This window comes from Parasteatoda tepidariorum, chromosome 6 (genome assembly GCF_982258835.1).
Source record: "Parasteatoda tepidariorum strain Cologne lab strain chromosome 6, Ptep-v5.0, whole genome shotgun sequence".
Classification (NCBI taxonomy): domain Eukaryota; kingdom Metazoa; phylum Arthropoda; class Arachnida; order Araneae; family Theridiidae; genus Parasteatoda; species Parasteatoda tepidariorum.
Window position 1 is genome coordinate 95,308,961 of NC_141760.1, and position 27,761 is coordinate 95,336,721.

At 27.2% G+C, this 27,761-nt stretch overlaps 2 protein-coding genes across 5 annotated transcripts in view; one reads left to right on the top strand and one right to left on the bottom strand.

Moving 5' to 3' along the window:
• LOC107455419 (inactive tyrosine-protein kinase RYK) overlaps nucleotides 1–7,710 on the top strand; it is a 51,167-nt gene extending 43,457 nt beyond the window's left edge. For all 4 annotated transcript variants that reach the window (XM_043047166.3, XM_043047117.3, XM_043047070.3 and 1 more), the window contains exons 10-14: nucleotides 885–1,078; nucleotides 3,839–3,948; nucleotides 5,893–6,052; nucleotides 7,110–7,246; nucleotides 7,569–7,710. In XM_043047166.3, coding sequence (XP_042903100.2) covers nucleotides 885–1,078; nucleotides 3,839–3,948; nucleotides 5,893–6,052; nucleotides 7,110–7,246; nucleotides 7,569–7,680 — 713 coding nt within the window. In that variant the 3' untranslated portion in view covers nucleotides 7,681–7,710. The remainder of the gene's footprint in view (nucleotides 1–884; nucleotides 1,079–3,838; nucleotides 3,949–5,892; nucleotides 6,053–7,109; nucleotides 7,247–7,568) is intronic.
• A 1,172-nt stretch (nucleotides 7,711–8,882) lies between these two features.
• Nucleotides 8,883–24,454, bottom strand: Cdc50 (cell cycle control protein 50A). Its single transcript, XM_016072980.5, has 8 exons — nucleotides 24,322–24,454; nucleotides 23,231–23,364; nucleotides 20,184–20,324; nucleotides 18,472–18,661; nucleotides 16,396–16,533; nucleotides 15,054–15,275; nucleotides 12,972–13,137; nucleotides 8,883–11,759 (listed from the first exon to the last, which is right to left on the bottom strand). Exons 1-8 carry the CDS (start codon nucleotides 24,371–24,373, stop codon nucleotides 11,717–11,719), a joined length of 1,086 nt encoding a protein of 361 aa, XP_015928466.3. The 5' UTR covers nucleotides 24,374–24,454; the 3' UTR covers nucleotides 8,883–11,716.
• Between the last annotated feature and the right edge of the window lie 3,307 nt (nucleotides 24,455–27,761).

Consider the following 27,761-nt stretch of genomic DNA (forward strand, 5'->3'; position numbering starts at 1 on the left):
CTTTAAAAATATTTTAGCGTCTTTGCAAAAAAACTTCTTAAGTACGTGCATTTAAATTATTTTTTTAAACAGAACAATTTGGAAAAAAAACCTGTAACTTTATTTATATATTACGTAAAAGGATTTTTACTAAAATTGCAGGTATTTAGCAGGCGAAAAATTCTGTTGAGATGCATTGCTAGAGTAGATTGTAAGCAGCTTAATAAATCTTTTTAATTTTAAAATACACCACCATTTAGAATCTTTGCCAAAGAGCCGCGATGGCTCAGGTGATAGAGCACTCGACTTCCAATGAGGTGAACCGGGTTCGAATCCCAGCAATGGCTGGTCGATACGAATCAGCAGCCGACTTGCACCGACCACAGTGCTGATTTGAAATATCCTCAGTGGTAGACGGATCATGGGTTAGAGTACCTTTGCCATCAGGCTAACTCGTGGTCTTCCTCTCCATGTAACGCAAATGCGGGTTACTTCCGTCAAAAAGTCCTCAGCGAAGGCAAATTTCTCCTAATACTTGATCCAGGAGTTCCCTTGTCTTCTGAATTGGATTCAAAATTACAAGGCTACGAAGTTGAACATTAGCAATTGTAAACCCAAAAATTGGGTCGGCTGTTCAATGACGTTTAATGTTCAATCATTTAATAACAAAAAATTAAATTAAAAACTTCCAAATTAAATAAATCATTAAGAAACAGTGACATTAAATTCTATTTTCTACGATAAATTAAAAGGGTTGTTGCAATAAATTAATCTAATTTCAATTTGGGAATTCATAAAATCTTATTCTGTGTTAAATATCTGTTTTTGCATATAGAAATAAATTTTATCTTTTCATTTATCGGTATTATTCATGATTGCAAGATAATTTTTTTTTCTTTCTCCAGATCAAGCTAACTCTTTCCAAACATCACTTTTAATTAAAGAAGGGATGAAAATGTTGGGATTACAGCATGAGTACGTCTTACCACTCATTGGCTTATGCACTGAAGATCAGTTGCATCCAATACTTGTTTATCCTTTTATGGCCAATGGAAATTTGAAATTGTTTCTGCAACAATGCTCAGCAGGATACGGATGTGTAAGTATCTTTTTTTTTTCTTTGTTAGGTTCCATACCTTCTGCATTGACTTCTACACAAATTGATTCTCTTTCTTTAATTTAAAATGCAACTTAACCCTTTACTATTTATAAAACCGTGGGAAGCATACTTCTCATAAGCATCATTAATCTTTAAATGTCGATGGAGCCAGGATAGCCTTGTTGGTAGGACGTTGGGCTCGTGCTCGTGAGAACAGACGTTCAAATCTCACCAGCTGAAGTGTGTTCCAATACCTGTGTATCAAATGGTGACTAGAGCAAGTTAAATCTGTCAGGGTCACAAAGGCCTCCACGTCCCCATAACAAATCAATTCTTCTGGGGGTACTGAATAGAAGATTGATTGTTTTCTGTTTCAGATCAAAATTACTATTCATAGGTGAATGAATGAAGTATGATTGGGTCCTCCTTGTAAACGGGCTGTGGCGTGTGCAAGACTGAAGTTGTATTCTTTGTCACTGAAAAAACAAGAAACGCACCCTTTGTCATAAAAATTCGCTTGATTTCAAGCAGGCTTTCTAATTGGCAAGTGGCACAAGTAACAACAACAAATGTCGATGAGAAGCTATATTATCACTTATGATTTGTACGGTCATCTGCTTATAACTTCAGAAAATAGAAGAAAAGAAATTCCAGTGTAGGGCATTGTTTACATAAATGAAGGTAACAGTAAAGGTTTGCGCATGATCAGGAAGAGGCGCCGACACTGGAGACTTATTTCCTCTCGTGCATTTCGCACTCTTTCATTTGATCATATTTCATTGAGTTTATTTTTAGTTATAAACACAGAAATCATAAACACAGTTATTTATAAACACAGAAGTTCAAGCTCAATGCCAATTTTGGATTGTACAAAAATATTTTGAAAATCCCACCTACAAAAAAATGAAATTGATTTTTATGTAATAAGCTATTTTATTTTTTTTTTAGAAAAAATCAATTTCAGTCCTAAAAATATTTTTAAAATAACATTGCTATAACGTTAGAAAAAGATAGCCGTATAAAGTGTTAAACCGTTTTTCCTTTATTGCAACCTTTCGTCTCCAGACTGGAAAGAAGAGCATTGTGTGACAGATAAGATGAATTCTCTTTTACGGTTAATTAGTGTTTTGTACTTAATAAGGCAATGAAGAAAAGTTAAAAGCTTTAGGAGAGATAAGACAGGCGGAACAATAAAATATTGGATTATTTTTCGACATGACTTTGCCACATTAACAATTTTTTTCGAATTTCAATTTTTTAATAGGTATAAATTGTACAAAATTGTTTACATATTTACAATATTAAAATTAAATATTCATCGCATTAAAAATGGTAGAAATGTATCCTTTGATGAAACTAATTTGATTCACTGGTCATCAGAAAAAATTTAACTCATGTTGTAACAGCCCTGTGTAATTCTTTCATTATATCCTCCGGTATTTATTTTTTTATTCATTCAATTCATCGATATTGAAGTACATAAAATACGAATTAAAAGTTTAATCAAACATAGATTTTGCAATAGTACTGCATCTTGTAAAATTATAGATGTCTTTTTAGGCATTTGGAATTTTTTAAAACATGTGCAAAAAATGATTTTAGACATGTCAAGGAGACGCAAAAAATAAAATAAAAATTGGGAATGAAAAAAACTGCAAAAAAAAAAAAAAAAAAAAAAAAACTTTAAAAAAATCTATTTCACTCCTTTAAACTCTCGATTTTATTTAAACTTTACATCTGAGTTGGTTATTCAGCGTCCATAACACTGCTAGCATACTCATTTTTTTTACGTTTATTATATTACAATAAAAAACCAGACGATTTTAATTCAAAAATATCTCACGATTTCATCAAAGAAGCGATTTCATAAATAAGTGTTTAAAAAAAATGGCCCTTTTTATCGAATAGTTTTGTAATAACCTTTAATGTCTCTCTTTGGGAAAAAGTATTTAACTAACTAAATTAATTCAAAGTAAACTGCTGAAATTAAAAACTAATGAATAATTTATTTTTTCAAAGGTATTATGGAGAGTAAAAATCAAACAACGTAAATAAAAGAAAAAGGAAAGTAACGACAATGTCGCCACAAACTTCACCTGTAACATTTTGGCATTTGTTTTGATTTTTAAATGAATAAATTGGAATAAACGAGATTCATACAATGTTTTAAGGAAAAAAATAGAACATGCTAAAAGTTAATTTTTATACAGCAAATAAAACAATAGTAATTCCAAAAAGTGATAAATTAACTTACTTATGAAACATATAAGATCCTCTTATAACAAAGTTTTCCAATGCAATTAATATATTTTCTATACAACTGAATGTAGCTCAGAAAACCTCCATATTTTAAGATTTTTGACTTTAAAATTTCCGCATATTTTCTTTCTTCAATAAAAGCTAACAATTAGAAACGGAAGGTAGAAAATTTTCCTCTCATTTCGCCCTCCAGTCACGTGGTTCAGTCGCATTTTAACCCTCAATGCACCGGGTTCACACAAACATCCATCATATGGTTTTAGCCTGTTGCATACACACAAAATATGGAAAACCATAAAATTACTGACATTTTCGTGAATTTGCCAAAGGGTCTATTAACAGGATACAAATGTTCAATTCAAATTAACATTTTGCAGTGGTTTGTGCTGTTCCCCAAAAAGGAATTTATAATGAAGAGTAATGAAACTTTGAGTAAACTATTTAATAAATAATTTGTGATGTGTGCAAATATTTGAAACACGGTATTTTTCTTTTATCTAGGTTCTAACGACAATCGATCTAGTGTCGATGGCTATACAGATTATCAAAGCCATTGAATACTTGCATTATAGAGGAGTCATTCACAAGGATATTGCAACAAGAAATTGTGTGTATGTTTTACAATCACATTTTTAACTACGTAAAATTATACGATAATACATATTATGAAATTTATAATGGTATGTTATAAATATTGTTTAATATGTGTTATGAACGTATTACAATTACATTTTTCAAATATGGTATAGTTATAGTATGTTTTTTAAATAGGTTGCGTGTATAGGATTAAATAAACTTTCTTCATTAAATGGCATTTTTTCAAAAGAATATTTTAATAATCGGATGTATGATAACACATTCAATTTTTTTTCTGACTTAATAACTATAAACTAATCTGACTTAAAAATTAATCATGTATATAACAAATATGATGGAAACATTTCATTTGCTTTAAAAATTATAATGGTGGAAAAGTCAACATGTTTTAAGCACCCAAAAACAAGGCGCTCATTTTCAAGACCTACAAGACGTGGGATAAAGTATTTTTTTTTTTTCATAACCGTCGTTGAACGTTCAACTCCGTAGCCTTGTAATTTTGAACCCAATCTAGAAGACAAGGGAACTCCTAGATCGAATATTGGGAGAAATTTGCCTTCGTGGAGGACTTTTTGATGGAGCTAACCCGCATTTGCGTTACATGGAGAGGAAGACCACGAGAACCTCCCAAGGTTAGCCTGACGGCAAGGGGACTCTAACCCATGATCCGTTTACCACTGAGGATATTTCACGTCAACACTATGGTCGGTGCAAACCGGATTCGAACCCGGTTTGCCGCATTGGCCATCACGGCTCTGGGATATAGTATTTGTTGAATTAGACGCTTTTTGAATTAAACGTCATTCATAAGATTTGTATTAATGGTCGCCTTACTTTTGAGCGCACGAAGTATGTCAATTTTTTACACCTTTATAGTTTTTTTTAATGACGTTTTTCCATTTTCAAGTTTATCTTTCAGAGTCAGTTTCTTGGAATTATTTATATTATGTAACTAATGCAATTTTCATTGAGAGTAATATTTTCATTCAGCAAATAGCTTTTAAAGATCGTTTAGAAACGTTTACGACATTCCCTCGAAAGGTGGCTTTTATCTGGTTATGAAGTAAATGCCAGAAATCTAATAAAATAATTCAGCGTGCAAATGAAGACTTAAGTTTTACACACGCAGTGAAATTTTCAAGTAAAGTCGATGAATATTTGAGAAGTTAGAACGGACTGTTCTAAGAAAAAGTAGCTCAAAGCCGTGTAATTTCGTATATGATTACAGTCAGTGCAAAAAGAGCTGAACCATTCTTATATGCGAGTTTCTATTTATACTTTTAGAGCAAATGCAAAAGACATTTTGAATGCTCTAAAATCGTGTATACTGTCGTATTGCTTTGGCGAAAATTGCCTGAAACTCTCCTTTAAAACAAAAATATGACTAAGTCTTTTTACTTATACTAAGAATATTTATTATTACGTAAGAATTAATTTTAGTATTTAAACAGATAAACTGTGATTGTGAAAAATTTTAAATTAATATTTATACCGAAGGATATTAATTTCGAACAACAGTGGAAGATTTTGTATTAATATAAATTTAGAATAGAAAACTTACGGATTAAACATAAAATAATAATGGAAGGAATAAAAAAAATAGTAATAGTATTTTCGATAAATAGTATAAAATATACTATTAGTAGAGAATACTATAGTACAAAATTCTGAACTAATACAAATTTAAAATAAAAAACTTACGGTTGAAAATAGACTAATAATGGAAGGTATAAATAAAATAGTATAGTATTTTTCATAGTATAGTATTTCCTAACCTTATCCCTCTGATATACACTAAAAAGGAAAAATTGGAATTATAGTAGACAATTTTATACTAACTTACTAAAAGAGATAAGCTTCTAGTAATAGTGGAAAATTTTACACTTCAAGTAATTTGTGATTATTAAATTATATTTTATGGTGCATACATATAATTTTTTTCCCGCTTTTTTCCTTAGAGTGAATGAAGATCTTCAAATTAAACTTGCTGATAATGCTCTTGCAAGAGACCTTTTCCCAAATGATTATCATTGTTTGTGTGATAGTGAGAATAGGCCAATCAAGTGGTTAGCTGTTGAAAGTATAGTGAGGAATGAATTTTCATTTGAAACAGACGTGGTTAGTAATTGATTCTATATAATTATTAATGTGCATACCATATATATACGTCAGAGCAATTTTTATACACCTTTCTAGTTTTAAGATTCTATATTATGAAAAATCAATTTAGAGTAGTGTTTTGATAATAAAAAAATAGCTTACCTTGAATATAAAAACCAATTTCGAGCTAGCGAACTTTATGAACTACATATATATTAAAATATTTGTAATTATTTAGTAGGATATCATAAATAAAAAACATTGTTTATGCGAAGAATCTGTTCTAATTATATCTCAAGAATATTTTACATAACTATTGTCCTACAGTTTAATAGTATGCTCGCATAGTCATAATAGTATGCTCGCTTAATGTAAAAAAAACAATCTAAATCGTTTTCATATTTCAGTTGGATTTTGAATTGTTTGCGTAATTCAAACCATTGCCATGAATTTGTCAACTATTCTTTCGGGTCATCTGCATGTAAAGCAGAAATCATATATATATATATATATATATATATATATATATATATATATATATATATATATATATATATATATATATATATATATATATATATATATATATATATATATTGCAGCTTATGAGCAGTAAAGAAAACTTATTATAATTTTCTTCGTTGATCTCTCTTTTATCCTTTTTGTCTGTGTTATATATATAATTAATTCGTGAGATGTAACTTATTTATTTTTAATTTTTTCATTTGGTATACAAAGGACAAAAATTTTATTTCAAAATCTGAAAGCCCGAAGAAAATATTTCAAAATTTTCAAAGTAAAACCCAGATTTTTTAAGAATTGGTTACGAATATAAGAACTTGCTGTCCAAGAAATAAATTAACTGGTGTTCTAAGCAGAACGCAGCAGCAGAAAATCATTCATTTCTATTTTTGTTTGGTTTTCATTGATTTTTCATATTCTTTTATGCTTTTTATGGGGGGGGGGGTGAGGGGTATCTGGTACTTAGGATTAACCTAATAGCAATCTTTCCTTTACAAAAAGCTTATATATTTCAGTTCATTTATTGTTCAAAATGTATTCTTTATTTCAATAGTGGTCTTTTGGAGTTACATTATGGGAGCTGGTCACTCTAGGACATCAACCCTATGCATCAGTAGATGCGTTTGAAATGTTTTCCACTCTGATGGATGGATATAGATTAAATCAACCGAAAAACTGCCCAGATGATCTGTAAGAATTTCATGCCTATAACTATAACCATAGTTTAAGATTTATATATGTTAAAAAGAATTTAATTTTACAATTATGCAAACTAGATAAATTTTAAAAAATAAAAGAACACTCACATTTCTAACAATAAATACACTGCATGCCTCATAAAAGCTGATTAATTGGGTAATTTGTGCTGCTTATCTAATTTCCACACATTAAATTTGCTACAGTTAAATTTTTAAGTACAAAAATCTTAAATATAAATCTAAAGCACTGATTGAAATATCCCAAAATACAAGTACAATTAATATTTTTATAAATTCTAATTCTTGCTTTCCAGGTATAAATTGATGTGGTACTGCTGGTCAGAATTACCAGAAATCAGACCGTCTGTTAGGGAACTCGTAAGATGCTTACAAGATCTGTATATAAAATTAGGAAGTTTTATATGAATAAATTATATACATCCTTTTTGTTATTAATTTTATTGTATTACTGGAATAGAATTAAATACTAATACGCATTACTTTTTTAGCCTACCAAATGCAAATAAACAATTTTTTTAAAACTATATTAAGGTTATTGATGGCTTAAGAAGTCAAAATTTAGAAATACTGAGTTTTAAACTTAATGCTAACTTTTCAATAAAAAATATCGAATGATTATAATTAGAACCCAATATGAAAAAAATTATTACAAAATAAATATAGGTTTTATTATTACTTGAATATAATAAAAATGTGCTTTAATAATACGCAGATCTCTCTTTTAAAAAGAAACAGAATCAAGATTTTGTGTAGTGCAAGTATTAAGCCAGGAACACACATGTAATCACATAAACAACACTCTACATAAAATTCATTTAATGGTTTGCATAGCAAAATTTTTTATTAGTTATTGCAACAGTTTAATTTAAGGTAAAACACATATAAGAACTTTACATTCTTTATCTTTATAGTTACAATTTTCGAACCAGAACCAGGTGTTTTTAAACTTTTCAGAGGGGAATAAAATTTCTTAGAATAGTCTAATTCTTTTTTCTTTTTTTTCTCATAGCTTTAATAAAATTGCTTTGAAGAAATTTTTAAAAAATTCATCATTAAACCTAAAAGGACTTTGAACTAAATTTTTAACATTAAATCAGACAATTATCGCATTATCCTTGCTAACCTCAGGATCTTGTTTAAGCAATACTCATACAAGAATGCTTAGAGAGTAACAAAAAATAATAAACACAAAGGAAAAGTTGGAAAAGAGAGTCAACAAAAAATTGGTTTTAAGCAAAAACAAATAAATATAAAAAATTTTTAAAAAAAAATGCTATTTTTTCTTCCATTTATAGAATTGTTATTGTTTATTTATTTCAGTGAAAAGCAAGTAGTAACATTGATTTAAATAACACTTTCATTTACATGAAAGAATCATACACATTTCCCAGTCTATATTCTCATCAGATTTTGATGTATTTTTGTCACCCAGTGTTTTCCTTTATTCTTAAACTTAACTCAATATTTTTTTTTTAAAAAAAGACAAATTTAAATTTTTATTTATAAATTAAAAAAACTAATAAAATGCAAATAGAAAAAAAAGCATTAACTACAAAGTAAATGCAAGCTAAATAACAAATTCAATTACAAATATATGCAACAAATAATAATGTTGAATAAATTTTTATTAGTAGTAAATATAATATACATAAATCTGAAATACTCTGACATAAACAATTCTTTATTTTTTCACTCGTTAATATTTCTTTTCATTCTCCAAATAAAGACAATGAACAAATAATGCAAGTCATTTAATTAAACACATTAAAATTAGTTTGAAGGCAGTTCTCTGACAGCCTAGTTAAAAAAGATTTAAAAAAAAACAATTAGGAAAAAAGTTTCAACTACTAGTTTTGTTTTCTCTTTTCTTAATGCTTTTAAAGCTTTCAATAGTAGTGCACAGTTATTTTTTAAAAGAGACTTTGCTTGATAATTTAATGGCTATCTCATTTAGAATAACTTTTTTACAAAGATGTCTTTAAATAGAAATTGTGCTTTTTCTAAAATAACTATACTAAAAAATAGAAATTTAAAAGATATTTTTTCACCACTTGAAACTGGATGAATCTCTCATCAAGTAGCATCTCAAATCTTTAAAAATTGTTCTAATCTAGCTTTTAATCATCAAAACTCCAATAAGTACTGTAACAAACAGTTCCCACTGAGTGAAACTCTGATAAGGCAAACATCAAAACATAATTAAAAACTAATTATTATTTTTTCGAAATGCACAAGAGTTTATAATTAATATATATCCAGTATTCTTACTGACCCAAGAAGAAGAGATCAGAATAAATAACTACACATATATGATACATATACTACAAATATATTTAAGTTCAAGGCACAAACATTTATATTAAGCAAATTAATACTGGATGGAAATTGAAGCTATACATCATCGCACTAACAACTGAAATCCAGATATATACAAAGGTAAATTTGAAACATCAGTTCATGCATAGATAAATTTGACTAAGGATATCACAAATTCTGATATAAAAAATAAAAAAAATGATTCCCTAATTCTTTTAACGGTGGGCACGTGTATTTATTTATTATGAAAAACATGATCAATTTTCTTGCACAAATGCTATTGCTATGAGAAAAATTTTATTTTGTTTTGGTGTTACATAAATAAAATACATTTTTTTCAATGAAAATAAAACTGTACATGACAAGGTTTTATTAAAAAAAAGAATTGCAAGAAATGTGAATCCTTAACTTCTTCAGATGTCCAGCAGAAGAGTTATTAGTAGTACAAAGGAAAACATATAAACAATTTTCTTACATGAATCTTAACTCTATGGTGAAAATGTGATTTCAGTTTTGTAGTTATCTATTAAAAACATTTATTAAATAAAAACCAGAACTGCACACTTCAAGATATTAGTCAACTATATCAAATGACAGAAATCAAATTAATATCAATCCTTAATTCTTTCAGATATTTAAGGCTAAAATTGACACTTTATCCATAGAGTCAACATAGCCATAAGGAACAAAATTATTGTTAACCATTCCACGTTAATTTTCCTTAAATGCATTTGCTTTTTCAGAAAGTTTACTAAATTTTATTAATTTGGTTAATAATTTTTACCGATTTTATGTTTACCTTTTCCTGTCATGACGTCCTTTATTAATTTTTCCTACTTAATAAGAAGCATTTTATGCAAAATTTAATGATGACGCTTTGCACCTCCTTGTCCTTTTTACAATACGCAGACATTTTGATTCATTGTTAAAAATGTAATAAAATAATATGTAACAGTGTAATCTATGCATATTAGCAACTGATCAATAACATACATGTGTGCAACTTCAAAATGCTTATAAATAAATAATTGTTTTTTATTGAGGAATATTTGAAAGCAAAATATTTATGAAATGGCGAAGCAAAATATAAAAGATGTATTATTATCTATTTTATTTTATAAAAAATTGATTTTTGCTAATCTCTCATGCTATTTTAAAATTTGACTTTATAAAAGAAGTTAATTGCTTTAAGAGAAATATTTTGCTTTCTTTTTGATTGTAAGAAACATTTTAATGCAAAACTCAATGAGGACACTTGGCTCCCCCTTTTCCTCCTTTACCACGACAAGACATGTTGAGACTTTGTCAGTAAGGAAATGAAATAACATTAAACTGTGTAATATATCTGCATATTTGCCACTGATTAATAACCAACACCTGAGAAGTTTCAAAATGTTTAAGAATAAAAAATTATTTTCTATTAATAAACGTTTAGAAGTAAAATACTTATGAAAGATGGAAGCAAAATATTAAAAGGTGCAGCCTAGTTATATTTACATTCAATTTAATTTATCTTGTGAAAAATTACTTGCTAATTTCTTATTTTAATAGGATTTTCAGAAATTTACCATGATAAAAGAGGCTAACTGATTCTTAATAAAGATGACTTAACAATGGATAGTTTCATGACAACTATTTCATTTTTTTTAAATATATATATAAGTGCAAATATTATGTAGAACCAGAAACTTGGCTCAGAATATATAACCATACTTATTCAATTTTAAACTTACTTAACACTAAGAAACTGTATACTGGCACATAATCATGAAAAACAATTCATAATAGCCTAATGAGTGCCCACCTAAGATCTAACTAATAGAAATATAAAAAGTTTGAAATGCATTACTTAGTAGCATAAAAATTAAAATAATAACTACTAAAATGCAACTTAAATATTTTTCTTTACTTTTATCAAAACAATAAAATTTCACAGTGCACAAAACAATTTCTTTATAAATCTATAATCATTTCAACAAACCGTTAGAAAATTTTAGCAATTAATATCCAATAAAACACATTAGAAATCAATGCATACATATATATATATATATATAAACATCATGATACTTGTGAATTAAAAGTGATATGGAATGTGTAATGAGTTCTTCATACACATATTATCTCAGTATGGCGTTCTTGGAGAGATGTTTACCAGATCATGTGTGCTGTAACACATAAAAGAAATCAATTAACACACAATTCACAATCAAAAAGATAGAAAAAATTTATTGAAATGACATGAATATTTGATAGATATACAAAATTATTATGGAAACTAAACATTCATTAAACTAAACAAAAATTTCCGAAAAAAAATGAATTTCTTATAGGATAGAAACAGGGTTAGAAATTCAGAAAATTTGGTAACTGGTACAAAGGACCAGTAACTAAAAGACATTACTAGTCTGCACACATTTTTACTCATCTGTTTACATGTCTCTGTTAAATTTGTTCTAAAAACATTAACTCAGTGAATTAAATGAAAATTTAAAATTACAGTATAGAAATGTGTATTGTTTACAAATATGATGAAATATGCTATATTGTGGCAAAAACACATACCAAAACATAAAACATACCATCTTTTATATCAATTGCGACTCAGAATAACTATTGATTACTTATTTGTTAGTGATCTTGGACCAACAGACCACCAAAAATTTTAAATTCTTAGAAATATGAAAATCCTAATCTACAGAAATAACTGTTTCAAGAAAAGCCGAATTACAAATTCATTTAGCATTGAATAATAGTGTAACAAATTTGGTATAAAATTTGATTTTTAAAATGAAAATAATAATAACTTTAAGCCCTACATCTGAGGAGGTAATTAGAGGAAAACCGTGACACGGTGTACAAGATTGACACTTAGTTTTACTATGTTATTCAATGAATTAAAGATTGCTGGGTGAAAGAGGTTAGCAGCATGAGAACTCCCGCAAAGATCACGTAAACTGAACTCAAGAGTCAGAGATGACTCAAAGTGTCAGTCATACAAAACTGAGTCATCAATCAAGCCCTGGAACAAAAGAACACTTCTTCCAAAATAACAAAAATAAAATATATGAATAGTTATAAACTAAGTTACCCTATCCTCTCATTATTAAAAGTAATGAGTTTAATAAACTACTTTTTTTTCAATAATCACAGCAATTTTTTTCAAAATAATCAAAGCAAATACATAATTCAACGGATTGTTAAAAGAACAATTGGTTCTATATTATTTGTACGTTCAAAAAATTGAAAAAAATTTCATCTTTACAAACCCTTTCCGTATAGACATAAAGATGAAAAAAATTTCATCTTTATGTCTATACAGAAAGGGTTTAAATACACAATATAAACTAGTTTAATAAAAAAAATACTGCCAAACATACCTTTTTCCATACTTGAAATGGATAATTAAAAAGATGACAGCAAGTAATAAACAAATACTTCCCACAACTATGTATGCAATGCCAAGAAAAGGATTCTTCCCTCCCAGCCAAGAAGTATTGGACAATATTATTCTTTTGGTTCCTTTAAATGAAGTGACTTTATAGCCTGATATTTTAGTTAAGCAAAAATAAAAATGTTTTTCTAACAACAAAAACATTCTAAAATTTTTATTAACAATAAGTAAAAAACAATAGACTTGAATAAACATGGGTGCCGAACTTATATTTTTAGGAGGGGAAAAGTTTCTATTTTGCCAAATGAAATTCCAAATGATTATACCAAATGAAATATGACAGAATCATAAATTAGCATCTGCAATTATTCTATCATATTATTAAGGGACATTAGGTTATATAAAAGGACATCAAAAGCGACTCAAACCAATTTTTTTGAAGATATAAGTTATAATTAACATAGTTGTCAACTTTTCTTATTTTCCCCAGAAGATTTTACTTTTATATTTCAAGTGTTAGCAAAATTTATACTTTGATAATTTACTCAGTGTTGAAATAAATTTGATTTAAAATATTCTAGCTCATTATCATACATAATCAATTCTCTCAGTAAATGCTAAAGTAATGCAATAGTGCTAAAGAAATTTACGATGGCAGTTTAGAAATTAAGTATGATTGGTGTAGTATAAAATCTACAAATAAGTATATTAATCTGAAGGCCACACCAATTCTGGAAACTGTGAAGGCCATGCATGCATTAGATAAAGGTAAAGAAATTCAATAGCATGAGGAGAATAGCAGTTCATCTTAATAAGCTAATGAATATTTTCTGTTTTGGAATTTTACTTTCGGAACAAATTAAACTAACAACTGTTTCAACTATGAGTTTCACAGTGAGAAAAATACTGTGTTTGCAAATGTCTTTTATGAATGGTACAAAAAATTAATATTATAAGATAATGTTTCGGATGGAACTGGCTTCCATGTATTAAAAAATAAGACCACCATGATGAGTGACTAACAATGGCAAGGATGGGATAAGATTTAAGACGAAATTGTGAAATGGCTACATTAAACTATACTTAATATATTTTTTTCATAGCTATTTAAAAATGTCGAATAAGTGTGTAATAATTTTTTTGCGTTTCTTAAAAAATAAAAGTGGGAATATGAAATTCTATAAGTATGCCATATAGCCAGACAATATTTGATGAATAGTGAAAATCTTGGAGGTCCCAACGACCTCCCATCCCGGCTACTCTATGAATAAATTATATATTGATCAGATTTTTTCATACTAACATTCAAACTTCATGCTTCAAAGGTTTGTCGCTAAAATATACTAGTATAGGGCCTCAAAAAGTTAATTAAGAGAGTAAATGAAAATTTGAATATCTTAATGCCTATAAAAATGTAGAAATGCTTCCTGACAAATTCTGTCTCCTCTCCACTGCCAATTTAAAGTTTTAATCGAAAAAAAAGTGAGTTCAAGTAATCTTAGAGTAAACCATAAAGTTCTTAATAATAAATATTGTTCTTTCAAAATATCAACGGTAATACAAATTATAGCATAGTTCCTATGTTACATATAAATAATACTTCCTCTGTGTAATTCCACAATAATTTGTTTGAATTTTGATAGCTTCAAAAATATTTTAAGTATTTGAGACTTTATGATTTATCTGAACTCACTTCACATTTTTTTACATGAACTCACTTCACATTTCGAATTACTAACGTAGATGCAGAATTTTCAAATGAAATATTTCGCCAACAGCATAATGTCTCTTTAATGTTAATTTTAACATATTTTGCCATATCTTTAAAAAACCATAACTTATTTTGCCATATCTTTCAGAATTATTTGTTCCATCATGTTCAGATTTTGTGTATTTTTCAACTTTATACATATATAAAGAACTTATTGTTTCACAGTGAATAAATAATTTTCAAAACATAAGTATCAAAAGATAGAGAATGAAATTGAAAATGCAAATCAAGAAAAAAAATACACCTGGCTTTTTAAAAAAAAGTTAATTATACAAGTCTCAATAATAAAAAGGATACGGTATTTAATTTCCAATTCATACAATCCTTCTGGAAGACCAATTCTATAACCCTCTTTTTCATGATTGACTCGACGATACAATTTCCTAAAAGTAGGCAAGGCTGCTGTTCTCATCCATACAATCAAATCTTCATTTTCAAAACCGTTATTGTTCTTATTCTGTTTGTCAAGATCCCAAACAGCAACACTCCAATTTATGGGTTTCACCGTACCATTAAAAGCTAAATTTGAAAGAAAAAAATGTGCATATGTTACTCAATACTTTAAACAGTCCTAAAAATGAAATTGTTTATTCTCAGAAAAAAGCTTAACATGAAATTTAAGAACTCATTTTATTTAAGTCTAATATTGCCTCTCCCTGAGATATTTTTTACACATAAACATTTTTAAATAAAAAAATAAAGGTTTCAAAGATGTACAAATATGGATTATTTTATGAAAAGCTGTACACATATGGTATATTTTAGGAAAACTAAACAAATTGTACGCTTTTTTTCCTATTTAATAACTAAGCAAATATACAACAATACACATAATTATTCAAAACATAATTTAAAACCAAGTTAATACGCACATGTTAATACACCAAACAAATTTTAATGACCACAGCAATAGGTTATTATATTTTTTAAAAAAATGTCAGTACAATGATAAAATTAAAACAATAAACTACAAACCAATATTAAAATGCTTGATTTATTAATATCTCTTTTAAGGGAAAAATATTTTGCTTAATTAAAAGGTATTATAAACCATTCAATCATTTTTAATTTTTCAAGGCATTTACTGATTAATAAACTGTTCATAATATTAATGTAAATAAAACTATGTGTTTATTTTAAAGTTTAAGGTATCTTACTTTTTCACATATATCCACAGGCTTTTAAAATCAATTTAATTTTATTAAAATAATTTGATACTAATTTAGATTGGGGAGAGAGGGGGGGGTAATTGTGCCCATGTTGGGAGCCTATGGTTTAAATATACCTTTTTAAGCAGGAGTCATTGGCTTTAGGTTAAAATTTTTAGCATGAATGAATTAGCACTTCAAATGAATAACTTAATATAGAACTGGTAATTAATCTTTACTGATTAATAAATTATTCATCTCTATTGGGATGAGTAATCTGTGAACAATTACCCAACTTTGAAAGCAAAAATTAAATCTGGTTTAGAAGTTTCATATTAGTTACAATATTATAGTTTACTCATTGGGAACACAATTGTAAAAAATAAAATTTCTTTCATATAGTATTCACTAAAAAATTATGCTTAGTAATACAGCAAAGCGATACATAATTTAAAATAAGACCCATACACACAAAAAGAAATGCAACAAACCTCGTTCTGGATTTACATCAAAACCTGGAGGATTTCTGAATTTCACTTTCTTATCAGTAGGCCATGCAATACCATCTTTACGGACGGGCACCTCATCTCTCTTTTTATTAGGTAAGTGAATAAACAGATTAATTTCATCTGAAAAGCAAATAAATAAAAAATTTATAAACAGAAGTACAAGTTAAAACATTAAGAACTAAGTTAAATTTACACACATACAAATGCAAGAAATTAGTTAAATATATGCCAAAAAACAAAACCGGAATTTTAATTTGTAGCATTTTTCTCCCTTTTTACTTTAAAAGGTTATAAATTAGAATTAAAATGAAGTAAAAGTAGAGGATTTACAACCTTATTGCCATGATTAACTTTTTGTACAGCTCATGCTATAAAAATAATTAAAGAACTACAACTTTTTTTACCAAATAAAACTTATATGTGGAATTTATTTAGTTTTGATTTGCTACACATTCTGTTGCCATAAGAAAGAAATTTAAAATATTCTTTTAATTCAAATATATCTTTGTAAAGTAATGAATAAGAAATTGAAAGCTTCATAAAATGATAAATAAGAATAGAAAGTTCTATAAAAGAAATAATTTTTATAAAGAGAAAATTCTTATTCATTATTTCACATAATTTCTTCTATAAACGTTCTTTTTTTTGTGCTAATGATGAATAAATTCTAATAACATATACTGCAATTAGATAAATTTATAAATAAAATATAAATACATAAATGTAATTTGATTACGCATTTTAAAGCAGCTCTAATTAAATTTCCATATTATCTAATCTAGGGTGTTCCTATAAACCTTTACCTTTTTTATTTTTCATTGAACTTTTTCTTTAAAAAAAAAATTAAGATTTGTCTTCCTAAACCCCTTCCTTTTTTTGTTATCAATATTTAAACGAAATTTAAACCAACAGGTATAAGAATAAAAATATAATAAAAAAATTAAATGAACAAGCTTAAATTTTCCTTAATATCATGATTGTGATTATATTTGAGCGATCATTAAACAAAATTGGAATTTAAATATTGTTTTTCCAGAAAAAAACATCATGATAACTTATAATTTTTATTTATAAATAAAAACTTTCGAAAAAATTATTCTATTTATTGCTAAAAAATGTGAAAAATACAGAAATAAAACAAACAAATACTACAAAAAAAAATTGAATTTAAATAAGATTTTCTTTTGCAAAACTGAAATGTCATGCTAATAAAAATTTTTTTATTTATAACAATATAATAAATAAATAACAATAGTATATCTTATTAAATGATCTCATTTATAACAGTTTAGTGAAGAGAAAGTTCAAAACTCTTTTAACAAAAGAGAAACAGACTGTGAAGCTATCATTAGCAGAAAATGAATAAAAATTCTCAAGCTAATTTATCTGTGAATCATTATTGATTTTTATCGGCTGTAATATATTCTCTCACTATTATTACACTGCTAATTTTATTTCATAAATGAAGATTAAGACTAAAATAGCTTTTAGTTAGTTTTAGTTGCTTTAATTTTGTTAAGATATCTGATAATAATAGATTATAAATATCCTAAAAAAATAATAATAATACATAGCATTTCATGGTTAGCACTTTGAGTTACCAAGTGATTAATAGTCATTAAACTACCAAAAATAAACATGATACTCTTCCATAAGCGAATTTTATAAGTGTAATTTTAAAAAAAATGTTTCTAATAAAAGTGTGAACACTCAACAAATCATAATGCATACAGAAAAAAATTAAAACTAAAATAAAAAATTTGGGTTTATTTGTATTATTTATTTTTAACAAGTTCTTTAGCCAAACATATATATCAAGTATATTTTTAGAATAACTAGTCTCAAATATTAGGCTGCACGTTACAGTTTTTAATTTAATTGTTTAAAATTTTTTCTTAAGAAACATAAAATATAGAACAAAGAGATTCTATATCCTTTTTTAACACAATATCCTTTTTTAACACAATATCCTTTTTTAACGTAAAAATTATAAACGTATAAAGGTTAAGTAATTGTTTACATATAAAGGTAATGTGCAAAGATAAAATAATTACAAACCATTAAAAAGACTGTTAGCGATAGCTCCACATGGAGCAATTGGAACATTATCTATCTTATCATAAGGAGCACAATCTCCAGAAGGTTCTTTAGTTAAATCTCCTAACAGTTGGGCATCATCCCTAGACTTAACATAGCGTCGATGATTTTGATAATAGTTAGTGAGTCCATAATAAATAAATACATCACGCTAAAAAAAAAAAGATTATATATCAGAATATAAATCTAAGCAACCTAAGCCCAAAAAAATTAATTTTCTACATTATGCTGAAATAAATAAATACATTATGCTGAAAAAAATAGTTTATTAACTAAAATATAAATTTAAACATAACATTTGTAAAAAGTTTACATAGTAACAATAATAAATAAGCTCATAAGATATTAGTTAACAACATAAATCTAAAATAACACAGATACACTATTTATTAAGTAAAAATAATTAGATAACAAATAATTACATATTTAATAAATGCATTATGCAGGAAAAAATTAGTTAACAAGTTAGAATAAAAATTTAAATAACATAAAATAAACAAAAAATATTTATTGATAAATCTGAACAACAAATTAGTGAGCCAATAATAAATACATTATATTGGAAAAAGTTTTAGTGAACAAGCTTGAACGTAAATTTTAACAACATATACAAAGAAATATTTATAATCATTGATAAATATCAACAACAAAATAGTATGTCCTAAATAAATATAATAAGCTGGGGAAAAACAAATAAAACTACAAAACTGAATAATATGATGCGCACAAAAAATAAAATAAATCAGTAATAAATCAATATAACAAATTAGTCAGCCCAAAATAAATAAAAACCTTTACAGGAAAAAATAGTAACAAATTAGAATATAAATCTAAATAATATACATAAAATATTTACTTTTAAATATGATAAAGATGCCTGCTAATATTATATTAATCACTAGTCAAAAAGTAAATATTAATAACTATAATAAACTGAATCTTGTTAAAAAAAAACAAAATTCTTCCCAAAATCAAAATGAAAACATATCTATTGAAAATATTTTATAATTATCAATATATTATTCTAATTAAATCTAAATCTATTAAAAATTAATGACTATGAAGAAATATTTTAAGTATTAAAAATGTACAGAAAACCACTAATTTCAAGAATTTTATTATTAACTTCTGCATTTGTATAAAGGTAAAACAAAACAATTTTTTTCAAATACCTGATAATACAGAATTTAAAATTCAAATTAATAAAAAACAACAATACTAAAGAGTTAGTTTTAGACAAAACATTTTTCTAAATATCTATAAAATGTTATAGTTCAGGTAATTAATACTTAGATTAATAAGAAATAACAAAAATAATAAATTGTTTCCAAAAAACATATCCTAAAAATTGCAAGATTTCAAAATACAATAAACTTATATAAATTCGAGAAAAATTAGCAGTGCATATAACTAAGTGCATAAACGGTAGCATGTAACTAAAACAAAATTTTAATGCTATAATTTATTAAAATTAAAAAAAAAATGAGCTAAACTTAAAATAAAAATAATTGAAAATTCATCTGAACTAAATAATTAAAGAAAATGCACAAGTCTAATAAATAAAAATATTATTTTTTAAATTTTGAACTTTCGTATTTAATTAATAAAATTGAAATAAAGTGTACAAAAATATTTCAAACTAGAAAAAATTAATATAGGTAAAAAATACATACCTTAAACTGCGTAGTTATATTAAAGAAAAGATTACAAGTGCAGTTAGTTACACCTTTATCTAATAAATCAGCACAACTCTCTCCTTTATCAATAGGGTTTGAACTGTTACAATAGGTATAAGGAATTTGCTTTTCTTGTACCTAAGATTATACAAAAGTAAGATTAGACTTCTTTCCACAAAAATAGCACTGTTGAAAAATAACTTAAGAAAAACACTAGCAACTATTTTAAAAAAATTTTTTAAAACAATTATAAAACTAATGAAATAAAAATGTTAATGAAATAATTATGAATGAATTACAAATGACATTTAACAAAAAACTCATATTATGCAATTTGACCAAGTTTTTTTAAGAGATAAGGTTCTAAAACCAAATGATATTAATGATCACTGCATATAAAAACAGAAACTATCTTCCCTTGCTTTAAACACAGTTATTGTACGTTAAGCAGAGTGCGCAGCCAAATTTTTCAACAAAAAATAAGCACCTTTTAAGTACTTTTTATGCATTCAAAATAGTATATTTTTAAGCAATTTAAAAAATATTATAATTAGGATAAGTACAGTCATATTTTCCCCCTTTATATTGCTGAAAGTTCTTTTTATATACATGTTAACAAAATGTAAAATACTTTTCATGATCATGATAAAATAACTAGTTTCTGACAAAGAATTATTTTCTTGATTATATTAACCACCATAAAAACAATTTTAAATAGATTCAATATTGAGTGAATCATTCAATTTTTTAAAATTAATAATTACTTTACACAATCATGTAAAAAAAATTATTCAAAATTATAAATAATTAATTTAACTGTTATTTAAAAAGATTATCTCTCTTGCAAAATGCAGCAAAGTTGCTCATGAGAATGCATGAATCCTTCCCACCGAATACAACCCAGTATTCGAACCCGCAAATATTTCATAAAATGATTGGCGCTTTCATACGCTACGGACTGAAATATATTGTGGTTGAAGGAATTACGAAAACGTTGAATAGAACAATGTGAAAACCACGTTTTTTTCGTAATTTGAGGCAAAAATAGATATGGTAAAGAAGAAGAAAAAAACTCATTTTGGAAAAGGGAAAATGAAGCACTTTATTAAAACACCAAATGAAAAAAGCACCTCTAAGGGCTTCAAAAAAGGAAAATCAAACTAAGCACCTTAAAGCATTTTTTAAAAATGCTACGCAAGTATACTTAAGGTACTATTAAAGTATACTTAAAACTTTATGCGTCTCTCAACCAATTTCTTAATAAATGAAAAGCATAGTCTGAATATAGACTTGGATTTTGAATTTAATGACCAATTAAAGACAAAACCTTATTATTACTAATACATTTACAACCAACATTATAAAGTATTGTTTGCATTTAGTTTAGTTATGTTACCATAATTATTTGATTTTGCATAAATTTCAGAAATCTGATATAATTTTGCAAATTATTTCCTGCTTGCAATATAATTTACTAAAAATCCAATTCTTATAATATGACCTATATTACTTACATGCTTTTAAATGGATAATATAACCTCCTGTTTGGTATCAAATTCAAAATTTTTGTTCAAAACTTTATAGTCAATATATTGGTTTAAAACAAAACATTCAACTTCAAGAACACTGGCATTTCAACAATTCTATTTTTAGATTTCAACTAATTGAGTGCATGTGCATTTCATTCAATTGATATTATGACACTTATTCAAGACAAATGTTTAAAAAGATAAAATGGGGTGAATGCATTTAGGTTCACCTTCTTTCGACACAAGCTTGCAAGAGAAAGATTACAGAGTGATAGTGACAGAATACTTAAAAAGTAATGTCTTTCATACCCCTTTGTTGTCATTCACTTTGTCTTTCACTTCCTTTGTTGTTTAATTTCAAACTATAGAAAGGATGTGCTTTAGGATAAGGTTATGGATTTGGGGGGCCATTATACTTTTTTGTGCTATTTGACAATAATAAAATTATAATTTTACATCTAAAGGGTTATTCAATATGCTCCCTACAACGGTATTGAATAAATTCTTGAGATTTATAGTTCTACCTTTCTGACTCTCGCGATTTACTTCACTTCCCTGATGAAAAAAAATTTATGAAATTAGTTAATTGAGGAAAGTGTGTTCTATTAATTTTTTTATTTGCCTCATTTAGCTTGCTCTTAGCACCATGTCTAGGAGAAGCATAACAACACAACAAATGATGACCTTGTGAGAATAATTTTCTGATCTAATTCAGATCTAGAGATTTCCCAATTGGAGAATTACAAGCCATTTTCGCTCAAGGGATACAGCGTTCGCCTTCCAATGAGGTGAACCAGGTTTGAATCCCAGCGATCACTGGTCGATAGGAATTCAGCACCCGGCTGGCAGCAATGACAGTGTTGACATAAAATATCCTCAGTGGCAGACGGATCATGGGTTAAAGTCTGCTCATCATCAGACTAACCATGGAGGTCTTCGTGGTTCTCCTTTCCATGTAACACAAATACAGATTAGTTCTATCCAAAAGTCCTAGATGAAGGCAAATTTCTCCCAATACTTGATCCAAGAGTTCCCTTGTCTTCTGGACTGGGTAAAAAATTACAAGACTCATCAAACGAAAATTACTAGTCGTAAACCCAAAAAATTGATCAGTTGATCAATAACAGTGATAAAATAAAATAAAAAAAATTAGAGAATGATAAACCAGGAATTTTAATAGATAGGGAAAACATATAAGAAAATTAAGGAGTTGCACTCTAGATAGTAATGCAAAAGAAAAAAAAATTGCCATAAAAAGAAGTTACACTAGCTCAAAATACAAAATAATTATGTCCAAATGTCATATAACTAAACCTTGTTAGTCATGATACAAAACTTTAATTTGACATTACTTGGAGTTAGGAATAATGACTATAAATAAAGTGCAACTATTAAGAACACCACTGCAACAGGAAAGAATAAATTTTGATCATCTGAAATTCGTTTTTTTGTTACGTAATGATACTAATAACTTTGGACGATTAGAGCGCTACAGTAGTACATTAAATGACTTACTTGATTTGAAGAAACAAGCAGACCAATTCCAACTGGTATAAATGCCAATCCAATGATGAAAAAAGTAGGTAATACAGTTCCTGCAGTTAAAATAGGCTGCCAGGCAGGGAGCTTTTGTTGTTTGAAGGCACTATCTGAAAATATGAATTAAGTTAAAATCCTATTAAATATTATGCATAAAATTAAATGGACATATGTTCCTATTTAAAATAAATGGCAAATACTAATTTTTTTAGAAATCGCTTACTTAATTTTAAAAAAAATGATTGTCGAAAGATTATTCTCGAGTATTTTTTTCATGAAATTTAGAAAATATGACTTTTAAAATTGACGCTTAAAAACTTTCTCCCAAATAAAAATACTTTAACGTAAACAATGTAACTGAATGGACATAAAATATAATATTAAAAAAAAAACTCTGATGAAAGAAAAATTCTATAAGCTAATATTCAATATTTAAATGATACAGGTATATCATAATTTTATTAATAAGGTCATTATAATTGCTACTAAATTTAGTCAATAAATGAATGGAAATAAGCATATTAAAAAAATTTAGATGTTTTAAGCTTACCATGAAAACATTTAGATAACCTATTTTAAAATATAAAAAGAATGGAAAAAAAAGTTAAGGATTAGGTAGAAATATGTCCATTGGTTGTAACAGTAAATTAGTGCTCTACTACAAAATTTGCAAAATATTTTTCAAACAAATTTGATGTTTTCCTGTGTATATTTAGATTAACAATAAAACTCGGAACTTTCATTTAAAAAAATATGCGGAAAAATATTGATATTGAATAATTAGAGATTAGATTAAAAAATTGTAAAAACGATTGGATTGTTAAGATTAAAAATATAGTTAAAAAAATTAAAATAGTCATTCATAAACAGTTGGGGAAAAATGTTCACAACTTTAAAATGTATCGCAAAAACAAAATTGTTTCATAACGATAAATGAATAATAAATAAACATTAGGTAAACAAAAATTAAAAGAAATAATAATATGTAATTAGTATATAAAACACTCCCAGTAAGAAATTATCTCTTTGATAATACAATAAATGATTGAAAAATTTAAGATAATTACTGGAAGGTTTTTTCGAATTCAAATGTGGGTCTGCAGACACTTGAGAAGCCATCTTTAATAAATTTGTTTTGGTTTGATTTTCAGCGTTGCCATTTAAATTATGCAAACTCAGAAAACGCCTGCACAAAAATTAGCAGCCAGAAACATCAATTCGCGATCGCAACGAACTATAGAGGGCGTTGTTGTATAAGACTAATATCTGCGATTTCTATATGAACAGTAATTCAGTTACTTCAGAGACGTCGTTAATGTAGCACGTAGCATTGCAACGTTCCTTCTTTATTGTGGCTAATTAAATTTAAAAAAGAAAAATGCTTGATATTATCTTATGCAAACGAAAACAAAATGGTATCTCTTTTTATTAGAGAAGGAACATCCAAAACACATCGGAAAAATATTTGTACATTAACAGAAAAAAATATGTATATTCTTATAAGAGTTAAAACCTAATGCCCGAGAAATAGTATTACTAAATTTAATGATATAACATGAAAGGCCCATTTAAACTTTACATTCTATAGTTTTAAGAATCATATTACTTCAAAAATTAAAATGAACAAAAAGTATACATAAGCCTCATAATTTTATGAAATTTAATTTTGTAAACAAAGTTTTTTGACAACAATTTTTATCAAAAAATTTCTAGTTTCAATAAAAATCATTATTTAGGAACTAAGAAACGTAAAATAAAGAATGATGACGAAACAAAAACAAAAAAAAGCAATTCTTTTTTGTCGTCATTTTTAGTGCTACGAAAATTCGTCTTTGGGATTTGCCAAAAACAAAACAAGATGCAATTTTATTTTTTCAGGAGGGAAATATTTTACCGAAAAAACGAAAATGTACCAATTCCCACAACATAAAACTTTATCTTGGTAAACGTACGTTTTGGAAATGTTATTTCATTTGGAATCTTATTTATCAGAGTTCATATGGCGATATGATTGTTTTGAATCTATGCTAAACTCTATATCGGCTCATTTTCCACCGAAATTCGATTGACTATTTTGATTCTAAATAAAGTGTTTTATTTAATGAATTGTCGCAAAAATTTTAAGTGTAGATTGGCGGCACTTAAAAACCGCCAAATCTGTAGCGGCGGTGGCGTTAATACGTAAGTACCGAATTTTTATTCCATACTTTTCTGAATCATATTACTTCAAACATTGGAATATACAAGAAGTATACATAAACACATAATGTTATACCATTTAATTCTTCAAAAAAAGTATTTTGAGAACAATTTTTATCAAATAATTATAAACTAAAAAACGAAAAATAAAGAATTCTTAGGATAAAAAAACGATTTTAAGAATTCTTTACATTGAAATAAAAACTTTCATATTGTTTCTTTTTTTATTATTCTTATAGTTCTTAATCAGAAGACGTAAAAAACCATTCTGTAGAGAACCATCATCAAATGAAAAAAAAATATTTACAAGCAAATTTTTTATTGTAAAAATCATTGCACTTACCTCATTTATAATTCCCGGAGAATTCCAAAATGATAAGTTCCTTGTTTGAAAACTTTATTCTCAAATAAAAGATACATAGTTTATCCCTTCATTACTTTTAGATAACATACTACACAGCAAAATTTTATAATTGATATGAATTTGAATATGTAGCTTCAAACAGAATAGCTGAATTCTAGTTGAACTTATTCTTTCAAAACTAAAAAATACTTACCAAGAAAACGATTAAAATTAATTAAGAATTAGCACAAATGGCACTGTTTCAAGTAACTTGGATAATTTTTTATTGTTGTTTTCCGAATTATATGGATACAGAAATATATACTATTCTATAACGAAGAAGAATATGCTATAACTATTACAATTCTGTATGTTCTGAATTCATATTTATTCCCTGGAGTGACGAAAGCAATGTTGACTTCACTTTAATTCGTAATGAATTGAAGACAGAAGAAAGGCATTTTACCTTAATACACACATCTGTAACAGTATCCGAAATCAGAAGTCATCAGTTGCAAGTTTGTTGATAGTAGAAACTAAAAATTATTGAGGAATTTTTCTTCAAATGTTTGGCGTGTTCTGTTCCTGAAAGATTTACTAATATTCTGGAGATTTTTTTCAAGTTCTTCGGCCTTTTCCTTAGGAAAATTTTGTTTCTTATTTGCTGCTAAAAAATGGCGCCTGATTCAGTCAATGATTTTGATGGAACTAAATGAAAACGTGATAAATTAATGTCTGATATTTACAGGCTCCCACTAGACGGCGTACTCGAGCGTTGCGATCGTGAATTAAAAATCTCAATATATATTTGCGCTATCTAATGACTATCTAGCAGCATTAGTTCGCATTTGTTTTAAACATGTACTAAACTGACTACTAACTATAGTTTGTCTACAGTAAGAGTACCCCCGCAACAAAGTCTAAGTCTGCATGCTGCTATGGAAGCAAGAATAACGCCCTTCAGGAAGGGCGACTCCCTTTCTCTCGCAGACCCGAGCTAAAACTTGTCATAAACAGTGACCCTACTTAAGATAGTTATACCTAGTTATTATTGTCACCTTAACGGGTCCTGACGAATGGCTAGGAGGTTCTGTAACTCGCTTTATAACTAGACTAACTATAAACTCCCCATAAAAGGCCCAAGCCTACAGCTTTCTTGATCATGTGCTCAAGGGTGCAACAGCAGACGTTTCAGTAGGGTGGTCAGCCGAACATGAAACTCCCAGTGTTTGGTTCCCAAGCATGCTTGGTCCTCATTTTATCAACACAGAAGGGATGAAAGGAGGGGTCAACCTTGCGGAGGAGCAAACCAAAGACCCGTGACACGAGAGCCCAAAGCACTACCACTCAGTCACTGGGCGTCATTGTGAACATATAAGATTTTAAAAAATAACATTTTTAAAGCTAGAAAGAAATTATATGGCGTCCTCTTAAAATCTGACAGACTTGTAAATTATCTACTTCTTCCTCGACCACATTATAATATATATATTCCTGAGTAATTAATACCTTTTCTAACAAGCGGCATCTTAAAATTCTTATTTAATTTTGGCCCAATCTATAAAATTTTGGATTTGGTCATATGAAATTACGTACTTTAAATGTTGTAAAAATATGTATTAATCGCTAGGTATCAAAACAATAATAATAAAAATATTTTTTACACAGAATAATGCTTGACTTTTCAGATTTAAGTATAAAATGTTTATGAGCTTAACAATAAGATCTCTATTACTTGATTATAAACTTCATACATTTCAAAAATATGTAAATAACAATAAATATTTTTGGAGAGAATAACGTTTTTATTAAGTAATATCTTACCACTTCAGTTTTTTTTGGATTGTATTTACTTAATATCGGATTACTATTTCAGGTACCCCCGCTAAATTGTTCCCAGGGGTACGGGAACAGTTTAGCGGGGGTACGTGTTCTTATGCGAAATAACTTGCAACAAACGAAAAT